This window comes from Tachypleus tridentatus, chromosome 8, assembly GCF_004210375.1.
Source record: "Tachypleus tridentatus isolate NWPU-2018 chromosome 8, ASM421037v1, whole genome shotgun sequence".
Lineage (NCBI taxonomy): Eukaryota > Metazoa > Arthropoda > Merostomata > Xiphosura > Limulidae > Tachypleus > Tachypleus tridentatus.
This window is the reverse complement of record NC_134832.1, coordinates 159,860,063-159,885,261: the sequence shown is the minus strand read 5'-3', so window position 1 is coordinate 159,885,261 and position 25,199 is coordinate 159,860,063. Positions and strand designations below refer to the sequence as shown.

The 25,199-nt window shown below is 34.6% G+C and overlaps 1 protein-coding gene across 1 annotated transcript in view; it reads right to left on the bottom strand.

Moving 5' to 3' along the window:
• Positions 1-285: 285 nt before the first annotated feature.
• LOC143224067 (general transcription factor II-I repeat domain-containing protein 2-like) overlaps positions 286-25,199 on the bottom strand; it is a 55,118-nt gene continuing 30,204 nt past the window's right edge. Inside the window, exons 3-5 of the mRNA XM_076452531.1 lie at positions 5,029-5,200; positions 1,411-2,934; positions 286-441 (exon numbers count right to left, since the gene is read on the bottom strand). Of these exons, the coding sequence (XP_076308646.1) occupies positions 2,237-2,934; positions 5,029-5,200 (870 nt within the window). The 3' untranslated portion in view covers positions 286-441; positions 1,411-2,236. The remainder of the gene's footprint in view (positions 442-1,410; positions 2,935-5,028; positions 5,201-25,199) is intronic.

Genomic DNA, 25,199 nt, shown 5'->3' with positions numbered 1-25,199 from the left:
AAGCAATAAATATCAAAGTTGGATCCTCATTATACACAGAAAGTGGTTAAAAATAAAACCTTCCCATAATCTGTTTAACACTGTATTAAAGAAAGCAAAATAGAACTTTCCGTAAAGGAAGTAAATGTAGGGACGGCTAATATAAAGTAAGGATGATTCAAATGCCATACCTACTATGTTATTTATATTGAATAATTGATATTTGCCATCCCTATAGTTATTTTGTTTTCCGAAAATATTTTTCTCTATTTCTTCGTTTGATAAAGCGAAGCATTCAGACTGAGATGAACTTTGAGTCTTTTATTTCACAACTGAGACTGAATAGTTTAAGACAGCTTCAAATGTATTTTTTCATGTAATATATATAATCTAAGGTTCATTAATTGAAGAAGAAAGATTTCGGGAAGTAGATAGTTTGAGTAGCGTCAGGATCCTGAGAAGCTGTAAAAACAAAAAAAGCTTTGTCAATTTCTGTTTCAACTGAGTTAAAACACAGCAAAATACGTGATTCGGTTAATTTCAAGTGATAATTAAAGTGTCTGACGAGGCTTAAGTTTTTAGTATTTGTAAAACTTCACTTTTAATAATTAACATCTGTGTTAAATGATTTATTGTACGTCTTTATATGACCCTGATTTATAAACGTATTTCTTCTTGTGTAACTAAAAACGTTCATAGCCTGTCCTGTTTTTAATTATACCTTTCTATTACTTTAAAGCTAAACAGAAAGTTAATTGTTGCGAATGTTTGAGTTGCTTCAAGCACTTTTATCTTACAATTGATAAGAATTAAAAAACAATTGTTGGTGGGCTGTCTACCCCTAATTTAGCATTGTAAGACTAGAAGGAATGCAGCTAGTCATCACCACTTGAGCTACTCTTTTACCAGCGAATAGTGAGATTGACCGTCACATTATAACGCCCCACGCCTGGAAGATCAAGTATATTTTAAGGAAAGGGAATTCAAACCCGCGACCCTTGGATTACAAGTGGAGTGCCTTAACCAACTGGCCATGCCGGGCCTCAACATTAACTGACCAAATGTTCACTTTTTTCACATAAATTACTGTAAGGTTTGTTAATTTTAAATTTTGCACAACACTACACGAGGGCTACCTGCGCTAGCCGTCCCTAATTGAGTAGTGTAAAACAAGAGAAAAGTCAGATAGTCATCACCACCCACCGCGACCGATTACGAGAGAGTGATTTAACTACCTGGCCATGTCGGTCCAAGCTCTGAATAAACATTGAGAACGTGTACTTATGAAATGTTAACTTTAAATGCACTGATGGTCCAATAATTTTATTTTTAATATCCCAAATAATTGTTCAGTCTTTCTTTCCTCATTAATAAGTCTAAAAAGCTTTCCAAATCTAAACGTTAAATTACTTAACAGCCATTTCTACTTACCTGGATAAAAGTTAATCATGGCCTTTATATTGAAATTTTCCATTTCTTTAGACACCTTTGTATCAAACTGCACGCTATACCTTTAACTATAACCACTTCTTAACTGGCCGTCAAGTCCTGCTCCACTTTCCAACCCACTGGCGAGACCTGCACCACTTCGTTAACCAAAGCCTGTCCTATCACTTACGCTCAGTCCTCCACTACCAACCAACCCACTCCCCCCCAATCCATCAGGAGCACCAGGGACTAATCCTTGACCATCATCGATTCCAAATCTGCTACTATATACTGGTGATAACTCACTTCTGCGACCTGCACCTTTTCCGACATCTCCACGATAACCAGTGGTCAGGTGGTAGTCTAAACCACCCCTATTTCCTTATCATCTGTTAAATCTATTTCTCAATCTGCTCCCAAGTAAAGGGTTGAAGTAACGTCCCACACCATCACCAATTCCAAACAAGCTACTATATTCGTCTCTACGTAACAATCTACTTCTACGACCTAGAATGTTTCTGAATGATCTAGGACAGGGGTGTGCAACATTTTTCGTCGGTGGGCCATATAACCAACTTCATCAATCAAGCGGGGCCACTTAAAAAACAAGCTTATTCGTGTACATGCACAATAAATTAAAAAAAATTCTCAAAATGCAAGCAATAATATTTTATATTTTTGCATGAGTGATCATTTTAGTGCGACACTTGAAATTTAGAGTCCTTGCAGAGCTTGTCAATATCAGCTTTGACAGAAGTGGTTGCCACTCTTAACTGACTGGTCAAATGTTCATCAGTCAGCTGACTTCTACATTTGGTTTTGATGAGCTTCATTTTGGAGAAAAATTGCTCACAGCAGTAGGTGCTACCAAAAAGGGAGGCAATTCTTTGTGCATGACGGGACAAATTGGGAAACTTTTCACGTACACAGAGTTTGTAAAGTCTAGCAAACTGTTTTCAGAGAATTTCCTTTTAGTGTCCATGTCAGCCTGCAGTTCAATAAGTTCCATTTGGCAATCATCAGGACTGTCTTCCACTGCCAAATCAAAAGGTTGAGCGAACAATTTCAATCTAATTTCAGTTTGTCTGAAATCTGGAAATCTGTTTGCAAACTCATCACGCAGCTTTTGTACACTGGTTCCATATTTGGTGCAATCCAGATTAGGAAATTCCAGTTTCCTGGTTGCAAGACATGTAAAATGGGTCAATATGGCTCTTCTCAACTGAACCTGGAAAAGTTTCAATTTCTTCTCAAAAGCACAAATATGCTCAAACAACTTATTCACAAGTTGACTTTTCCCTTGTAGTTTTAAGTTTAAATCAGACAGATGCTGTGTAATGTCTGTGAGGAATGCTAAGTCATTCAGCCAGTTCTCATTGCTCAAGAAGTCCACATTCTGACGTTTGCTCTCCATGAAGAACTTAATCTCCTCTCGCAGATTCCAGAATCTCTTCAAAGTAGCAGCTCTACTAAGCCAACGTACAGCAGAGAAGTACAAAACATCTGAATACTCACTGTCCAGCTCATCTAAAAAGTTTTAAATTGTCGATGATTTAATCCTCGTGTTCGAATATAATTTATGCATTGGACGACATTTTTCATGACTTCTGCAAAATCCAGAACTTTGGTGCACAAGCTCTCTTGGTGAATAATGCAATGGCTTACAACTACGTCTTGTGCTCCAATTGCAGTTAGAAATTTCTTGGTGAATCCATTTGTCCTACCTGTCATGGAAGGAGCACCATCTGTTGTAACACCACATAATTTATAAGGATTCAGTTCAAACTTTTCTACAACCTTAAGCACTTGTTCACAAATATCCTGTCCTGTGGTTGTGGAGGAAAGGCTTGCCATATCTAAAACTCTTCGAAAACATCAAAGCCTGCAGTAACAGCTCTGATGAAAATGACAAGTTGGGATGTGTCATTGATATCAGTGCTTTCATCCAAAGCCAGACTGAAAGCTTCACACGAATTCAATCTCTTTCAAAGTTTCTTTGATGTCCTCTGAAAGATCTTTGTCCTGCGTGAGACAGTAAAGCGGGAAAGGCTAGTTTGCTCCACCAAATATTTTTTCTCTGGACATGCATATTCTGTGAATATTGTTAAACAATTTTAATAAATTCTCCATCACTGAAAGGCTTTCCTTTTCTGCCATACATTCACAAAGCTTAAAACTCAGTTTTGTCACCAGTTCTGAATTTTTCTTGAAAGTGGTAAAACACCTTGTTGCTTTTCAATGGATGTTTTAAATGTTCAATTTTGTCCTTTCGTGCCTGACCAACAATTTCATCAAACTGGGAGGAGTGCTTAGTTGCGTAATGTCGCTTAATATTGTACTCTTTCATGACTGCAATTGTAGTTTGACAGACGAGGCAGACAACACCTTGATTATGTGGGACAACAAGATATTTTGTGCACCATTCACTGTTGAATAACCTTCCCTCATCATCAATTTTTCGTTTCTTAACTGCTGACATTTTACTAGCCCTGAAATCAAAACAAAAATTATTCTCACGAAAATAGCAAAGTAGAAAAAAACATAGAATTTATTTACACATGGAACCTCTTATGGACAGAAACACATGTTTCTAAATTGGCATCCCGATCATAGCCTTCCGGTACTTAAATTAATTGAGAATAGCAAAATACAGTGTGACCTCGCCTATTCGCGGTTCGCCATTCGCGGCCCCGCATATTTGCGGGTTATGCGCGAACTGCGTTTTGTAGGTCACAGAGACTGAAAGGGCTTTTCGAGGAGATTTCTGTTGTATTTACTCAATCAAGCCGTTTTATCAATTGTCGTCTTCACCAAACAAGATTGGACTGCTATTGGCTGACTGCCTCAGCTTCCCCAACAACGCAAACGGCAAAGCACAGCCCGGTAACGCACGGTACAATTTAGTGAAATACATAACAGTATGCAATATTGCTACATTATTACCGCATCAATGAGTATAAGTATCATTAGTGTTTGGGAAGCATTTCATATAGTATATAATCGCATACATATACGTTTTAAAACTACATCCAATATTCGCGGTTTTCGCTATTCGCGGGAGGGTAAAGAACGTAACCCCGCGAATAACGAGGTCACACTGTACATAGAATCAGATGCATCTGAAAGCAAAATTTTAATAAATTCAGTAAAGTCACAACAATATGCTAAATAATAATCAATTTACCTTCAATCTCTTGTAGTAACTGTAAAAGGTAATAAAATTTTCACCAATAATGAATGACGGACAGCAGAGGTTAGGGAAAATTGTCGCCAGTGGGCGAAGGCGAGGTTCAGGACATGACGTTGAGTCGTAGACAATAGTGCTAGTGCACGTCACCTATTCATGCCCTAAGGAGGCCGACCAATCGAATTCGGCCTGCTCCTCTCTAGCAAAGATAATTTTAGAAGTTTGTCGAGTCGAAGCCTGGGAATCCCGTAGGATCGATGCTTTTAAAAATATTCCATTTGCGTTGGATTACAGATCAGGCCACATGGTTAGATTACAACAACTAGGGCCACACTAAATGGCTTGGCAGGCCGGGTTGTGGCCCGCGGGCCGCCTGTTGCACACCCCTGATCTAGGGTAACTAGGGGCCAACTGATAATCTAAATCACCCCTACTTCCTGACTGTCTTTTACTTAAGCCATGTTTTATTTTGACGCCGTCATAACCGCTGTAATCTTCTTTTTCATTATATTTTGCATCATTTTCGTCTCCAATGTAATCACTTTCAAAAACGTTTTGTTTACTTTCTGTAGTGTAGAACGTGACAACCAGATACAGACCTGCAACCTGAAATAAAATGAAACGTCAGTTTCGTCTTATTTTAAAAGCTATTACAATCGTTTGTACTATTCCATCGGTGAAGAAAATGTGTAGAATGTATTGTTTGTTTCTTTTTTTAATTTCGCGCAAAGCTGTTCGAGGGCTATCTCCGATAGCTGTCCCTAATTTAGCAGTGTAATACAAGAGGGAAGGAAGCTAATCATCACCAACCACCGCCAACTCTTGGGCTACACTTTTACCAGCGAATAGTGGGATTGACCGTCACATCATGACGTTCCCACGGTTGAAAGGGCGAGCATATTTTAGTGTGACAGGAATTCGAACCAGCGACACTCTGATTACGAGTCCTTAACCCACCTAGCTATGTCGTGCAGAATATAAAATAAAAGGTTCCCGTGTATATAACATTTCTGATTTGTAAGTTTTTTTATATTATTTGTTTAATTTCTATTTTTAAGTTTTATTAGATAGGTTGTTTGAAATTTATATAAATCAGGTATCAATTAGTTTAATCTATTTGGATTTAATAAGTATTATTGAAATTACAGGCGACATGCCCGTTAATTAACTATAATGGTATTTCGAACCTAATTTACTGAGTTTTGTTTATATTAACATTTGTTTTTGTTGTTGTTGTCAAAGTATATATCATTCGAAGAGTTTTCCTGCAAATTCAACAAATATCAGCATATCTAGTGTTACAGTTTGGCTGTTACTGAAGACTTTGATCCTAGACTCGGCATGTCCAGGTGGGTTAAGGCGTCTGACTCGTAATCTGAGGGTCGCGGGTTCGAATTCCCGTCACACCAAACATGCTCACCCTTTCTTCCGTGAGTGTGTTATAATGTTTCGGTTAATCGCACTATTCGTTGGTAAAAGAGTAGCCCAAGAGTTGGCGGTGGGTGGTGATGAATAGCTGTCTTCCCTCTAGTCTTACACTGCTAAATTAGGGACGGCTAGCACAGATAGCCCTCGAATAGCTTTGTGCGAAATTCCAAAACACACAAACAAAACAAACAGTTCGTCTCAACTTGTTTTCTTTCGTTGCGTAGTTTGAACAAGAAGCCGTTGACGTAGTTGTCACATTCCATAGAAGACGAAAAAAGAAAAAAGTCTCCAATGCGCAAGGGTCGAACTAATTGATACGTAAAAATAATTTTAAATAGATTTTCAACCCTTTACATAATCAACTCGGTCATTAAGCAACTTCTTCACTCTGAAAAATTTATTTTAAAAAACATTATTTTCAGAAAGTTTCGAAAAAATGAACAAACGAAAATTTAATCATGTCATCACTGTTATTTCACTCCATTATACATTACCCGCCTTTTCCTGTCAGCTTTCCAACGCATACATTTTAATATACTTTTGTACAAGTGCCTTTTTAGGTTAAATCAACTACATTAGTCACGTGGCCAAAAATAAATCCTTCAGTGTTTATAATAAAACATTTATATAGTTTATTTTCTTAATTTCCATATTATTTTCGTTTTCAGGATAAGCAGAGAAATAAGAAACGTTTCGTTTCCTTAATAATAATTTGTTGTTAGGAATTAAGCAAGAAGGTACACAATCGGCTATCTGTGCACTGAAAACTACTGGTATTGAAAGCTGATTTTTAGTGGCGTAAGTCTGCAGACATACCGGTGTGCCACTGGGGTTGGAATTAGACAAAGCATAATAAAAAATAAATTGACACTTCTAAATAAACCAGAAGTATTCACTTAGAACAGGTAACAAGAATAAAGCATACACAGATATATCCAAACGCTTAAAATAATCTATTCTTAACCTTCATATGATATTTAACTATTATATTATTTTTCCTCAATGAGACCAGAATTCTTGACCTTTGACCTCGAAATTTCCTTCCTCATGACCTCATATTAATTTTTTAAAGTAACTCACGAATTATTATGTACAAATGATTCATGTTAAAATCTAATCTGAATACTCAAGACATTAGAGTTATATGGTTAACAATGTATAAATTCTGATTTTTTTCTTGTTTTAACTTTTTTATTAGTGCATTCAGTTTATTTCCCAGAAATAAAAAATATTGAAGTACACAAATGGATTTATAAACTAGTTGAAATTGTCTTGGGTTTCTTCTATTTTGATAAATATGATTTTAACTATTTAGATTACCAGTTGACGATTTTAAGCTTCGTTGTTTCTCTCTTTATATAGCAATTGTCTTGATGTTTATGTTTAAGTGTTGCTAGAAACCAAGAAAAAAACACACTTGTTAATAAAAATTACTTATCTTTGAGATATTTGATGCTATTTTTTTCTCGTATTTTGACGTCATTTGTGACGTAAATTATAAAAGTATTTTTCAATTAGTTCCAAAACATATACTCTTCAAGATGCAAATCATATTCAAAAGAATCATGTACAAATGAGTCTGAAACATTGCCTAATGGCCCTTTCGAGTCTATTGGGATCCAATTTATGTTTGAAGCCACGAGAAAAACAATTTTAGATACATTTAAAAACATTCTTTATTGATGTTACTTGAGACACGAAGTTTTCAGCATCTTGTTTGTGTTTAAGGGTCGAATACTTTTAGACGTTTAGAAGAATGGCCTAGAGTGTACAAGGAAGAGCTGAGTAGAAGTCTCAGTATGATAACTGATATCGAACTAAACAATTTGTCTTGAGTTACGATTTCGTTTAAAATAACATGTTGGCACTTTGTACAACCCCTACTTTTAATTTCGTGAAATGTGAAGGCTCAGTCAACTTTAACAGGCTTAGTTAGGCCTAACACTGAATGTTATACAATACTCTCATATGGTTCATTTCAAAACAACCCTGCCACAGTTTATTATATTTGCCCGTTGGTTTAGTAATAGTATCTGCATATTCTAATAAAATTATTGCAATGTCCAAAAAACTAAATCTGTCATACTTAAAACTTGATGTCAGAACATAAATCACACTTAGAATTCATACACTTTATTGTAAAAGTTGAGCTTCAATTTTTCGAGACATATTTTCTTATGATAACATAAAAAACGACTTTCTATCAAAAGGAGAACGTACAAAGTATAGCATAATAGGCCTTTTCTCTGAGGAACCACCCATCCCTCCCCCTAATCCCCAATTATATTTCATATAATATTCCAGGATACTAAACGTTTCGATACCCGTGGAAGGCATCACAAGTAGACCCTTCTGTTGTTTTGTACATAATATCAAACAATCAATTGAACTGTCTTGTACAGTCCAGCACCACAATCCAGTTAGGGCTCATATCAACAGAAACAAAACATTTTTGTGAATGAATATATCTTCACTTACCTATTTATGTTTCGTTTGCTGCCCCTGTTTTATTATGTCACCAGTTTTATAACGGATAGTGTGTGTGTTTGTTTTTTCTTATTGCAAAGCCACATCAGGCTATCTGATGAGTCCACCAAGGGGAATCGAACCAGCGAATATTGCTTTCTAAGTCCATAGACTTACCGCTATGCCAGCGGAGGACAAAGTATAGCGAAAGCTATTGGCTTAGTGCAACAAGTTTTCTTTTGTGGTAAGTTTTAATTTTTGTGTCAGCAAGTATAAAGTAGAATAGCTCCTTCTTCAGACGAGTGCTATTGAACAACATTAATAGTTTCGAATTTTCTTTGAACAACCCAAATTATAATAATCGTCTCGTCTTAGAAACAGGAACCTTGTTATAGTCTTTTCTCAGGACCGAGATGCTCCTAATCTTATTTTTCTGTACCTAAGAGGAATCGCAAAAATATTTGTTTTAAGAATTTGATAGATTACACACAATAATGAGACGAAAGAACAACTTTATGAAGATTTTTTGTTTTACCTACGGTTTTGCCGTTAATAAAAACCAACGAAAATATTCCAAAAAATAACAACGTAGAGGTTCAAAGCAAGTTTTATCTTAATCTACACATGAATACAATCCATTAATAAAAGGTAAAACATTGTATGCTATGAATTGATTAAGGAAGTTTATTAAATAACGAATAGTTATAAGTTGGTTTGTTTTTGAAGTTTGCGCAAAGCCACACGAGAGCTATATGCGCTAGCCGTCCCTAATTTTGTAATGTAAGAAGGCATCTAGTCACTACCACCCACTGCCAACTCTTAGGCTACTTTTTTAACATCGAATATTAGGATTGACCTGTAACATTATGATGCCCCTACATCTGAAAGGGCGAGCACGTATGGTGCGACTGGGATTCGAACCCGCAACCCTCAAATTACGAGTCAGACGCCTTAACCTATCTGGCCATGCTTCGCTAGTTATAAGTTGGTCCTAAAGCTGAACAATAGCTTATTATTAATAATTTAAGAAGGAGGCCTAAATGTGTTTAGTCACGAAAATACGAAAAAATAGATATTTTGTTAAACTGAATATGTTTCGTCTTCATCTTTTCAACGTTCCTAAATTTAATAATAATAGCAAAAGTACATTGGTTTAATATTTTTTAGACCCCAATCTACTGTTTGGTAGGTTTCCCTTCAACAACAAGATAATTTAAGTGGGCTTTTCATTGATTGTTTGTTTGTTTTGGAATTTCGCACAAAGCTACTCGAGGGCTATCTGTGCTAGCCGTCCCTAATTTAGCAGTGTAAGACTAGAGGGAAGGCAGCTAGTCATCACCACCCACCGCCAACTCTTGGGCTACTCTTTTACCAACGAATAGTGGGATTGACCGTCACATTATACACCCCCCACGGCTGGGAGGGCGAGCATGTTTAGCGCGACGCGGGCGCGAACCCGCGACCCTCGGATTACGAGTCGCACGCCTTACGCGCTAGGCCATGCCGGGCCAAGCTTTTCATTGAGTTATTTTGTTTTCTGAAATATATCGACGCCTAGTGGCACAGAGACATATCTGCGGACTTACAAAGCTGGAAACCGGCTTTCGATAAACGTGGTGAGCAAAGCACTGATAGCCCTTTCGTAGCTTTGTGTTTAACATCAAACAATTCTGAGATATATCCACCACAATCAACATAAGTAAATATCGTAAGTAATGAATTTATAACATAAGTATCGAAACTTTCATAAGGACTAGCTATTTCAGCGGCTACATTAAATATGACGTATAATGCAACACCATTGTTATTAAAAGAACTAACATTGTTACGTAGAACTGAATGTACAAGAGCCTCTTAAACATATAAAGAAAGCTAAGTTTAGTTTAGTTTGTTTGGGAGTTTCGCGCAAAGCTACACGAAGGTTTTCTGCGTTAGCTATCCCTACTTTAGCAGTATAAGACCAGAAGGAAAGCAGCTTGTCATCAATCGCCACCCACCCTAAGTCCTGGGCTACTCTTTCAACAACGAATAATGAGATTGCCCGTAACATTATAACGTCCACAAAGCTGAAAGAGCGAGCATACTTCTTGTGACAGGGATTCGAACACTTGACCCTCAAATTAGGAGCCGAGCGATCTACCTAATTGGCAGCTAAAGCATAAAACGAAAACAAAGATGAAATATGAATTTTTTAATTTGAATTTGTATGTTCCTCGAGGTTAGATTATGATGCTCTAGTAATCTATGAAAAAATCTAAGAGCCATATCGTATCTTTATCGGCCTCTACAGCTGCTAAATCTTTTATCGGAGGAACCATCCACCCCCTTCACTCCTCCTAAATGTTGAAAAAAAAGAATAAAATTAATTTTTTCGACTGGGTCTTTTTTTTTCAGAAATATCTTTCATTTACCTAAATTATTTTCGTATTTCTTTAAGTTTTGCTTCATATTTAATTGAACTAGCGTATGAAACTAATATTTTGTTCCTCTATCTACATCAAAGCAAAATCGGGATAAATGCTGAGTCCACCGAAGGGAATCGAACACCTGATTATAACGTCGTATATCATCAGACGCACTGCTGTACTAGCAGGAGACCCCTACAGCTTTTAACAATTTTAATAAGTTTTATTAAATAGAACAATTAAATATGAAACTGTTTTCCTGCATCACAGTAAAACTCACCATGCAAATAATATGGAAGTATTAAAGTAAAGTAAAGCTGTTTCAGTTACCTATTGAAAAAGAAACGACGAAAATAGGTCAATAAAATATTATATGTTTGGACTGGAATTGCAAAAGAAAATGTAGAAATTTATAAATTTAAGTTTAATTTTTTAATGTTACTTACTTTTAATTACTTAATGTGAAATTAAGTTGATATATAAAAGACAAACTAAAATGTGTGTTTTGAGAAGGAAAGTCGAGTTTTTTCCCCAAAACATCTGGATGAGTGATGATATATATTCACTTGTTATCAATGTTCTTCTTTTTCCTTCTGTTTGTTTATAATTTTATGGAACATAAAAATAAAAAATGTCACTGTGATGGGAGAAGTAATAAATTAATCTAACTAAGAGTTTGTTTTCTACAAAATTTGTAAACAATTTCTACACGATAAAAAATATATGTATTGAAGTCTTCGTATATGAATTATAGAAAATTTCTTTTTCAGACTAAAATAACTTGTATGTAATTTAAATTATCAGATTTATGTAGTATTGCAAAATATCTTACTAACAGTATTCAAAACAACATATGCAGTGATATTATTGGGCCGCACACTCATGTGACATTAACAGATTAATTTTAATACTTAAATAGCCAATCCTCAAAATACGTTAATGGGATATGATGCATGACTGGCGACTGAAGAAGCTTTTTTTCGTAATACAATTTTTTACTAGATACTATGATATCTAACGACCTATTTTCAATTTAACAAATGAAAGCAGTGGCTGTCAAACTAATTAAAGTTCGCTATTGATGCTTTACTACCATCTACAGTCAGAAATCATTTATTAGATGTGATTTTATCATAATCTTAAATTAAAATATTTTTAGTCAACAGGCACATACATAAAATAAATCTTTTTTCCTTTTATACTGTCTGAATCACACTAGATGGCACTATATTCAAGAAAATTTTTATAGGAATCTTCCATTTTTCAACTTTATATCAGGTTAACTTCCTAAGGCCATTGTGTCTTTATCAAGTATTAATATGTGCTTTTACCAGCCCATTCACACAAAAACATGAAAACTCTACGAGATTATCATAGGATCCAAATAAGCAATAGAACCAGATACATGTGTTATAATTGTGCAGAACATCGTTTATTCTTCGTTTAGAAAAAATCAATGTACAACTCCCACTCACCATGTTCATAGATTGTAGCTTCAAGCATTTGTATTAATTAATATAGCAATATTGTTGTTATAAACTGGTGAATGTTTATATGAAAGAACTTGTGAAAGAAAAGGTAATACTTCCTAACCGCGTAGCAGTAGACAAGGTCACTAACAGAGAAACATTAGCTGCAGTAGTACAGCATCATGTGAGGAATAGTAAACACCAGACACAACAGAGTAAAATAATTTGTTCTATTTCTTAGGGAAATGTGAAAGAAAACATAAAGAAAGCGTAATAACATTATTAAAAATATATAGAGATTTGTAGCAGAAGTGAATCTGGTCGTACAAAAAACGTTAATCACATAATAGTGTTAAATGACAAAAAACCTATAGCACAAAGACCTTATAAAATGCCAGAGATAGACAAGTGTGAAACATAAGCTTAAAAAAGTAGTAACAGGGGACAGTATCGGTCATTATGTATTCCCGGTTACATAAGTTCCTAAGAAGGTAGGAAAATTAAGGTTCTGTGTAGTATTTAAATTCGTGGATGCAATAAATGTTAAAGACATTTATCTATTACCTCATACAGAGGAGACTTTACAAAAGTTAGGTAATAGTAAATACTTTTTCATCGATTGATGTTAAAGAGGATACTGGCAGGTAGAAATAGAAGATAATGATAAAGATAAAACTGATTTTGTGTTACATTTAGTTAAATATCAATTCAAAAGGATATCCTTTGGTTTTCATAATGATTCTTCAACATTCAAGATATTAATGGATGTTGTATTATAATACCTACAACTTTCAGAATGTTTCTGTAACTTAAATGATGTTATAACGCTTGCTGAGACTGTAGAAGAACACTTACAAATATTAAAACGTGTATTTGATAGGTTACGAGAAGAAAATTCAAATATTAAACCAATCAAATGTCAGTTCTTGATAAAAGAAATATAATATCTATGTCATTTAGTAACCACAGTTGGTGTAAACTAAAAAGTTAGACATTCGTGCATTTCTAAGACTTTATCATAGGTTTATACCATATTTTGAGTTGTGTGCAAAACTGTAAATCAGCTAAATAAAAAGGAAACAGATTTTGATTGCACAGGTAATAGTCAGAAAGCACTGAGGTAAAAGGCACTGAAACTGAAGAAACATAAGTGAAAAGACTATAAACAAAACTGGAGAAATTAAAACCGAAAATGAGGATGAATTAGAAGTACGAATAAAATCATGTGATTAGTAAACAAAATAATAATGAGTTTATAAGTAACATGTGTGCTTGCACGTTGTACCCCAGTACTTACTGTGGAATAGAGATAGCAATTTCGTTTCCATGTTAATAAAAGATATTTTTCAATTCTTAAGTGCCCAGAAAACTGAAACAAGTGGTTTTCCTCGAAATGTTACCTTAATAGTAGAAAGATTCAACAGAACGTTGCTGGATACGATCTCTCAATACTGTGAGAAAGATCAGAAAACGTAGGAAAAGCTAGTTCATTTATTACATAAGTGCTGAAAATGAGTCTACTCTGGAAAGTCCATTCTTTCTACCACATGGTAGAGATGTAATGCTGTCTTTACAAGAGATAATGACCCCAAAACTATATAATCATGCTGTAAATTATGATTTCAAGACAAGGAAATAAAACTCTATCAGTACGAATATATGACTCGTAAAAACCAGATTGCAGATAAAAAAGAAAATATTTTAGTCCATTCTGATGATTCGAATAAACTATATTTATCTTATGATGATGAAGAGATGAGTGAAATCGAGATTGAAACTATAACATAGAAGACGTTAATACCACATATTAAATTATGGAAATGTTGAGATAGATGATGCTATGCAAAGAATGTCATGTAACGTCTTCGTCTCTGTACAGTATGTAAAGAACATCTGTAATGACGTTAGCTGATACTGTTACCCATGATTATAACAGCAAATCACTTGTTCTTATATCATCTCAACTAGAAAAAATCCTTAGCCCTACAAAATGACCACTGAAATTTCATCCATATATAGCTGAATGAAGACGCAAAATTGACAATAATATTGGGTTGAGGAATAATTCGTGAGCGTTTTTTCAAGTTAAACAAATATATTCATAAATGAAACGCTTTCGCAAAATATTTCATGTTGTTTGGTGGATAATTTTTTGCTCTAATAGATGGTGTGTTTGATTTTCATATGTCTTTAATTTTTGCTTTCATTTTCAGCTCATTAAATGGACCGTCAAGTGGACAAAATCGAGCATTTTCGACACCATCTGCTTTTCGCATTTAATTTCTTGCAATTTCGTTTAAAACAATGCATACTATATACCTAGGTATTACAGGAAATAAAGTATCATAATAAATGTTTTGGGTGTCATGTGTTCATGCATTGAGGTATTGTATAGTCTTGCATGTAATGCTTGAATGAAATTATTTAAAAACGCTCACGAATTATTCCTCAACCTAATGGAATTAATGTTAATCCCAGTGAAGAAACGTGTGGTGTGCTAGTATTTTTTAACATGTAAAACCATGTTCGTAGCTGTAATTCCAAGTAGACAAAAGGGTATGTGTATAAACATTGTTGTATATGTTATATACATGCACGTGTATTAATATGTTTTAGTTGTAAATATATCTAAAGGTTTACTATGATCATTACCCAATGGATGAGTGGAAACATGGCGGCGCACAGTATGGTACCAGTGAGAATTTTTTATTTGTTTGTTTGTTTTTTGGAATTTCGCACAAAGCTACTTGAGGACTATCTGTGTTAGCCGTCCCTAATTTAGCAGTGTAAGCTAGTCATCACCACCCACCGCCAATTCTTGGGCTACTCTTTTTCCAACGAATAGTGGGATTGACCGTTACATTATAACCCACCCTACGGCTGGAAGGGCGAGCATGTTTAGCGCGACGCGGGCGCGAACCCGCGACCCTTGGATTACGAGTCGCACGCCTTACGCTCTAGGCCATGCCGGGCTGTTACGAGAAGAACTAATATTGTTCGATAAATCTTTTGTCGTATGGAGTCGTGTTAGTTTCGACGACAGTGGGTGTGAAAATATGACGTAATTACATGTGACAAATCAGAGAACAGCTATTTTATCAAGTCTGCGGATTTCCAAGCTTAACTCAGGGGTTCGATTCTTTTCAGTGTACTCGGCTGATAGCCCAATGTGGCATTGCTTCAAGAAAAACACACAAACAAACACATACTCTTTTGAACAATAATTAAATTGGATCTAATTATCTCATATTATTGTGCGGAGAGAAGTGCCTCTTCTCATACTGAAATTATACCATGCAACAAATACAACTATTTGTCTTCGGTGAATTGTGTTACAGTATAACCGATAATTATATTATAGAATAAACTGTAGAACACTTACCATCGTCCTCGTCTTCATTGGACTGCGATACGGTGAAAGACGTTGGTATCAGCTTTTAGTTAGTTGGTTATGTTGAAAGCATTCTCCAATTTTTCATATTTACGTAATGTGGTGATATGACGTTCTCATACTGAAGCCCTAAGATCTGAAATACGAAGCTGTTATAACCTATATTGCTACTAATTAGTTTTAAATTATGCAAAAGTCATACCTTATAATTGGTTTTCGTCAGATTTAGGAAGAAACAAATTTAAATCACAAATCAAGGTTATTAATTTTATATAAATATTTTAAATTTCTTTTCGGTTCTGATATCCTTCCAAAGTCCGAAATCATGGCAAATAATCATGATTTCACAGAAGAAACATTTGAATGAACGGTGGACATAGCAGATCGCCCGAAGTGACTTTGCTATAATACAAACAAACACACACAACTGAATATAAATAAACTTTCCGAACGCTATTTTCTATTGAAAGGTACTGATATCATAACAGTTTTTCCTTGTTGGTGTAGCATGTATGATTAACAACTCTCGTTCTCATTAAACAAGTTCCTTTGTCCACATTATTGTTTAACTTAACAGCTGTTTAAGAATGAATAAGCTGATTTGAAATCAACTCAAATGTTTGATACCTTGTACTGTCATGTTTCCAAGTCATTGGTATGTTTTTCGTAGGGTATGTTCCATTCTTTTTTTCAGGTTAGTTTCACTAACTTTGTTTATTATAATTTCTGTAATATATTAAATTTATGATGTCCATAAGATATGTTGTATAAAATGACTAACTTAAATAATATTTTGCAAACAATATTTGCCGTATTTAAGCCAGTCTAAAAAGAAACATGCATTCAGCAATAGATATTATACACATATAGTGTGGTTTGTAATACTATTATGATAAACACTTATACTTGTTGAAAATCTCTGGAGAACTATACAGAAAATGTAACGGTTAACAATGTAACAGGTCTAACACTAATGTCTCAAGTCAAGTATAAATGAATGTTTTAATATTTATCAGTTTTTCATTTTATTCACTTTTTTATTGTGATATTTTATTGATCATGATTATATAATATTATTAGCTTGTTTAGAAACAAGCTAGATCTTATGGGATATTGTCAATATTATGGCTGTTAAGGAGTAAAAATTCTTATTCTAAATAAGCTCTGTTAATCAATGGATTAATTATCAAATTCTGATCTCCATTGGTTGATAAGATCAGAAGCTACTGAATACAATAATAAAATTTTTTACTTTTAACAGTTTTGATGAATCTTATTAAACTCGACAATAAAATGTCATATTGTTTTCCGATATCACAATAAAACATTAAAAATGCAGAAAATCTGGAAATGTTAACGTAAAGTGATATCAATGAGTTCGTTCCTTCATACTGTTTCAAATAACTAATAAAAAGGAAACGATGAAAATAGATCAATAAATATATTTCAGTTGCGACTGGAATTGCTAAAAATTTAATTTGATTAATGCAAGTTTCCTGTCAAAATGTTTCTGGAATATAGCGCCATCTAGTTTTACTCAATAAGTATATGTCTCTCGAGTAATGAGATTTTAATTTAATATAATGATTTCTGACCGTAGACGAAGTAAACTTAGTAAAGCATCAATTGTGAACTTTATTAGGCCGATAGCTACTGCTTTCATTTGTTAAAATAAAAATAGGTCGCTAGATGTCATAGTGTCTAATAAAAAATCTGTTATGAAAGAAAGCCTTTACTGTCGCCAATCTTACTTCATATCCCATAAACGTACTTTCAGAATTGGCTAATTATATTTTAAAATTGATCTGTTAACGTCAGGTGAGACTGTGGCCCAATAATATCATTGCATGAGGAGTTTGGAATACTGTTCCTGAGATCATTTGCAATATTACATTTGCCTAATAATTAAAATTCCATATAAGTTATTTTGGTTTTATAAATAGATTTTCCCTAATTTAGATAAATAGAGCTCAAAATTAATATCAAATTTTTTCTATCACATAGAAATTGTTTACTTATCGGGAACAGAACAAACTTACAGTTAAATCAATTTATTATTTCGTTTACCACAATAAACATTTTTTATTATTATGTTTCTGAAGAAAGATATAAGAGAACTGAAGAAACGAAAAGAATATTGATACAAAATAAATATATATTTTCATTCATCTAGAAGTTTTCGGAAAATGTTTGTCTTATATTTTCAAAACTACATTATTTCTTTATCTAGTGTTGATGGCGTGAATTAAACAAAAAAAACAGAACATCAAAAACACTTATCTATAGAAATGGTTAATTTAACAGGCGATTATAACGAATTAATTAAACCAGACACTTGAGTTACATGAGAAGGAAATGAAAAATGTGTCATTAAGCCCTAATAAACATTACTACCAGTTTGGTACCTACCAAAATAAGACCGTCTGAGCTTCAACAAGCAGGAACTGAAATGTTATTTTTCAATTCTACAATTCAGAATAATTATCAACAATTATCATTCACAGTTAGAAATAATGTGACTGATTTATCTAAGTTAGTACAGGTATTGTATGTAGCTGCAGACAGAAAGTTTCGATAATCGAACTGACGTAATTAAATTAAAGGTTATATTAGATTGACTAGAACTTGTTCTCCTCATATCCCATGAATTACATTATCCTACAGTTTAATAAGTAAAACTAAATATACAGGAAATCTGTTAAATATAAGAATTCCTCTACGAACAAGAACTATTGATTATAAAAGAGTTACCGCTATTTCAGAATATAAACATAAATTCAAATCATAAAGTCCTGTCAAACATATAAGATGAAATCCGAAACTTGACCTGTTCGAGAGCTGGGTAAAGCTTCAACGATTTTTAACAACATGTAGACCACGTGAAAGCTGAAACAAAAATGATTATAGAACAACAATGATTCTATAAAACATGTTCAGGAAGTTTTCGCTACTCGTTTAGCGTTTAGTTTAGGCTGTAATTAGTTAACGCTATCAAAGTTAGTAAAGGAATTGTGGAAAATATGGACACTGTATTAATGAGTTGAACTGAGAAGAAACTGTGATATCTGGACACCACTACAGTGTTACGAAGGATTTATTGCTGAGAAACTTAAAACAACCTCCAATATAAATTACTGGCTTATTGATCAAATATCGATAACAAGAATGTGAGTACAGATACAAGAAAAATCTCATGTACTAATATTACTTCTACAACATTTCTTTTTCGAATTGTTAACATTCGAAATATATTCAATAGAAACTAACCTCAGCAAGCATTTAGTTCTGTATCGAAACGGGTTCGTGAAACACCAGAAAATACAGACAGACAGATATTTACTACTTTATTCAGTTTATTTTTCTTGCACTATATAACCTAAAGTTTGTTAATTGAATAAAGTTGACATTTCAGAACATTATTTCAATCGGCGATAATTCAGATCCTAAGAAGCTGTGAAAATAAACACATATATGAAGTGTTATTTAAATTGGGTTAGCACCTCAAAATTGTTGATGTTGTTAAAAGTAATTTATTTAATTAACTTTAACAACTTTTAAAGGGTTGGGGAAGTTTATTCGTGATGACGAGAAACTTAATTGAAGTGAAAATGTATCTCAAGACGTTTGGTATGGGTATTGAAACTTTTATTAAGATGAAGAAGAGAACCACGTTTCCACTTTATTAGATCATCTTCATGTTAATAAAGAGTTGGAAACTTTCTCTTTGTTAATCTGAGGACGTTTATGTTTTAAGACAACTATAATTTTTTTTATTATTCGTGTAATTGGTTTCAATATGCACTATAAATTAATCTATAGATTAATATATTAATCTATATATTTAATTTGTCTATTTATATAATTTTAATTCTCATTAAATCTTAATATAAAACACGTATATATATATCACTGTAATCTTATGTAACAAATAATGTATCACACACGCTATTCCACTTATGAATCTCCTCGTATTTCCTTACAGTTACTTGTAAAGAAGAAGTTAGTCTTACCCTTTAATAAAATTGATGATTACTGATGTTGCACAAATACAACAGTCCTCTCTCTTCTTCCAACAAATTAACGATGACTTTAGTAACTTAAATCGCTAATATTTGGTGTAGGTTCTATGCAATAAAGTTCAGGTAGCCAACTGTGTAGCTTTGCAATAAATAAACAACGTGAGCTAAAGTTCTTATGTTTCTCATTTCATACCTAATACGTTTGTTAATGCGTATAAATTTTAAGTTCTTATACATTACTCATTACCTAGAAAACAAATTACTTTTCTTAATCCTCGGAAAGCAGCAAATTCTTCAAATATTCAAAAATTATAAAATCAGCAAAGTTAACAAAGCATTAGCTTCCAAAAAATTAACAAACCACTGACGATATGATGTAATAGTTATTAAAAGACCAGAATATGCATATTTGTTTGTCGTCGCACTCTATTCAACTAGATATATCGAGGCAATAGGCTTGCATGTTCAAAAGTGGAAACCATTGCTGAAACATTTGTAAATAACATATTAGCTCGACACAGTGTACTCCAGTACTTACTGACAGATAGAAATAGTAACCTCCTTTCCAAGTTAATAAAAGATGTTTATCAATTGTAAGGTGTCAAGAAAACAGAAATAACTATTTTTTATCCAGCTGCTTCTGCATTAGCAGAAATATTCAACAGAACGTTACTAGATATGATCTTTCAATACTGTGAGAAAGATAATAAAACTTGAGAAGAGCTGGTTCATTTATTACAAAAGTAATGAAAATTAGTCTACTCTTGGAAGTCCGTTCTTTTTCTTACATGGTAGAGATGTAATGCACCTATACAAGAGATAATGACTCCTAAAATATTTAATCATATTAAATATGATTACAAGTAGATTATGATTACAAGACTGAGTTATAACAGAGAATGCAGTTAGCTTTTGAGTTAACTATTAAACATTTGACAAAGGCTGCTGAACATAAGGAGAAACAATAAAGTAAAAAGGCGAAAACTAATGATATAAAATTAAAAGATAAAACTACTGTTATATACCCATATTGTTGAGAAAGGAAATACCAAGAAACTATGAAAACAGTTGTTGCATGTTTAAATATTAAAGCAACTGAAGAAAGAGAGTTCTATCAGAACGAATAATTGACTGATGAAAACCAGATGATGACAAAAAAGAAAAATGTTTGAGTCGAATCAAATGATTCGAATAGTCTAGATTTATCTAATGATGATGAAGAGATAAGTGAAGCCGAAATAGAAACTAAAACTTAGAGGACGTTAATGCCATGTATAAGATTGAGAAATTTTGAGATAGATGGTCCTACGCATAAAGTGCCAAGTTATATATATGCCAAATAGAGTAAATAAAAAACATCTATAACGAAGTAAGCTGATACTGTTACCTCTGATTATAACCTTAGATCACGTGGTCCTGTACCAACTCAATCAGAAGTAATCCTAACCCCTGATACTGTTACCTCTTATTATAACCTTAGATCACGTGGTCCTGTACCAACTCAATCAGAAGTAATCCTAACCCCTGATACTGTTACCTCTTATTATAACCTTAGATCACGTGGTCCTGTACCAACTCAATCAGAAGTAATCCTAACCCCTGATACTGTTACCTCTGATTATAACCTTAGATCACGTGGTCCTGTACCAACTCAATCAGAAGTAATCCTAACCCCTGATACTGTTACCTCTGATTATAACCTTAGATCACGTGGTCCTGTACCAACTCAATCAGAAGTAATCCTAACCCCTGATACTGTTACCTCTTATTATAACCTTAGATCACGTGGTCCTGTACCAACTCAATCAGAAGTAATCCTACCCCTGATACTGTTACCTCTTATTATAACCTTAGATCACGTGGTCCTGTACCAACTCAATCAGAAGTAATCCTACCCCTGATACTGTTACCTCTTATTATAACCTTAGATCACGTGGTCCTGTACCAACTCAATCAGAAGTAATCCTAACCCCTGATACTGTTACCTCTGATTATAACCTTAGATCACGTGGTCCTGTACCAACTCAATCAGAAGTAATCCTAACCCTGATACTGTTACCTCTTATTATAACCTTAGATCACGTGGTCCTGTACCAACTCAATCAGAAGTAATCCTAACCCCTGATACTGTTACCTCTTATTATAACCTTAGATCACGTGGTCCTGTACCAACTCAATCAGAAGTAATCCTAACCCCTGATACTGTTACCTCTTATTATAACCTTAGATCACGTGGTCCTGTACCAACTCAATCAGAAGTAATCCTAACCCTGATACTGTTACCTCTTATTATAACCTTAGATCACGTGGTCCTGTACCAACTCAATCAGAAGTAATCCTAACCCCTGATACTGTTACCTCTTATTATAACCTTAGATCACGTGGTCCTGTACCAACTCAATCAGAAGTAATCCTAACCCCTGATACTGTTACCTCTTATTATAACCTTAGATCACGTGGTCCTGTACCAACTCAATCAGAAGTAATCCTAACCCCTGATACTGTTACCTCTTATTATAACCTTAGATCACGTGGTCCTGTACCAACTCAATCAGAAGTAATCCTAACCCCTGATACTGTTACCTCTTATTATAACCTTAGATCACGTGGTCCTGTACCAACTCAATCAGAAGTAATCCTAACCCCTGATACTGTTACCTCTTATTATAACCTTAGATCACGTGGTCCTGTACCAACTCAATCAGAAGTAATCCTAACCCCTGATACTGTTACCTCTTATTATAACCTTAGATCACGTGGTCCTGTACCAACTCAATCAGAAGTAATCCTAACCCTGATACTGTTACCTCTTATTATAACCTTAGATCACGTGGTCCTGTACCAACTCAATCAGAAGTAATCCTAACCCTGATACTGTTACCTCTTATTATAACCTTAGATCACGTGGTCCTGTACCAACTCAATCAGAAGTAATCCTAACCCCTGATACTGTTACCTCTTATTATAACCTTAGATCACGTGGTCCTGTACCAACTCAATCAGAAGTAATCCTAACCCTGATACTGTTACCTCTTATTATAACCTTAGATCACGTGGTCCTGTACCAACTCAATCAGAAGTAATCCTAACCCCTGATACTGTTACCTCTGATTATAACCTTAGATCACGTGGTCCTGTACCAACTCAATCAGAAGTAATCCTAACCCTGATACTGTTACCTCTTATTATAACCTTAGATCACGTGGTCCTGTACCAACTCAATCAGAAGTAATCCTAACCCCTGATACTGTTACCTCTTATTATAACCTTAGATCACGTGGTCCTGTACCAACTCAATCAGAAGTAATCCTAACCCCTGATACTGTTACCTCTTATTATAACCTTAGATCACGTGGTCCTGTACCAACTCAATCAGAAGTAATCCTAACCCCTGATACTGTTACCTCTTATTATAACCTTAGATCACGTGGTCCTGTACCAACTCAATCAGAAGTAATCCTAACCCCTGATACTGTTACCTCTTATTATAACCTTAGATCACGTGGTCCTGTACCAACTCAATCAGAAGTAATCCTAACCCCTGATACTGTTACCTCTTATTATAACCTTAGATCACGTGGTCCTGTACCAACTCAATCAGAAGTAATCCTAACCCCTGATACTGTTACCTCTTATTATAACCTTAGATCACGTGGTCCTGTACCAACTCAATCAGAAGTAATCCTAACCCTGATACTGTTACCTCTTATTATAACCTTAGATCACGTGGTCCTGTACCAACTCAATCAGAAGTAATCCTAACCCTGATACTGTTACCTCTTATTATAACCTTAGATCACGTGGTCCTGTACCAACTCAATCAGAAGTAATCCTAACCCCTGATACTGTTACCTCTTATTATAACCTTAGATCACGTGGTCCTGTACCAACTCAATCAGAAGTAATCCTAACCCCTGATACTGTTACCTCTTATTATAACCTTAGATCACGTGGTCCTGTACCAACTCAATCAGAAGTAATCCTAACCCCTGATACTGTTACCTCTTATTATAACCTTAGATCACGTGGTCCTGTACCAACTCAATCAGAAGTAATCCTAACCCCTGATACTGTTACCTCTTATTATAACCTTAGATCACGTGGTCCTGTACCAACTCAATCAGAAGTAATCCTAACCCCTGATACTGTTACCTCTTATTATAACCTTAGATCACGTGGTCCTGTACCAACTCAATCAGAAGTAATCCTAACCCCTGATACTGTTACCTCTTATTATAACCTTAGATCACGTGGTCCTGTACCAACTCAATCAGAAGTAATCCTAACCCCTGATACTGTTACCTCTTATTATAACCTTAGATCACGTGGTCCTGTACCAACTCAATCAGAAGTAATCCTAACCCCTGATACTGTTACCTCTGATTATAACCTTAGATCACGTGGTCCTGTACCAACTCAATCAGAAGTAATCCTAACCCCTGATACTGTTACCTCTTATTATAACCTTAGATCACGTGGTCCTGTACCAACTCAATCAGAAGTAATCCTAACCCCTGATACTGTTACCTCTTATTATAACCTTAGATCACGTGGTCCTGTACCAACTCAATCAGAAGTAATCCTAACCCCTGATACTGTTACCTCTTATTATAACCTTAGATCACGTGGTCCTGTACCAACTCAATCAGAAGTAATCCTAACCCCTGATACTGTTACCTCTTATTATAACCTTAGATCACGTGGTCCTGTACCAACTCAATCAGAAGTAATCCTAACCCCTGATACTGTTACCTCTTATTATAACCTTAGATCACGTGGTCCTGTACCAACTCAATCAGAAGTAATCCTAACCCCTGATACTGTTACCTCTTATTATAACCTTAGATCACGTGGTCCTGTACCAACTCAATCAGAAGTAATCCTAACCCTGATACTGTTACCTCTTATTATAACCTTAGATCACGTGGTCCTGTACCAACTCAATCAGAAGTAATCCTAACCCTGATACTGTTACCTCTTATTATAACCTTAGATCACGTGGTCCTGTACCAACTCAATCAGAAGTAATCCTAACCCCTGATACTGTTACCTCTTATTATAACCTTAGATCACGTGGTCCTGTACCAACTCAATCAGAAGTAATCCTAACCCCTGATACTGTTACCTCTTATTATAACCTTAGATCACGTGGTCCTGTACCAACTCAATCAGAAGTAATCCTAACCCCTGATACTGTTACCTCTTATTATAACCTTAGATCACGTGGTCCTGTACCAACTCAATCAGAAGTAATCCTAACCCCTGATACTGTTACCTCTTATTATAACCTTAGATCACGTGGTCCTGTACCAACTCAATCAGAAGTAATCCTAACCCTGATACTGTTACCTCTTATTATAACCTTAGATCACGTGGTCCTGTACCAACTCAATCAGAAGTAATCCTAACCCCTGATACTGTTACCTC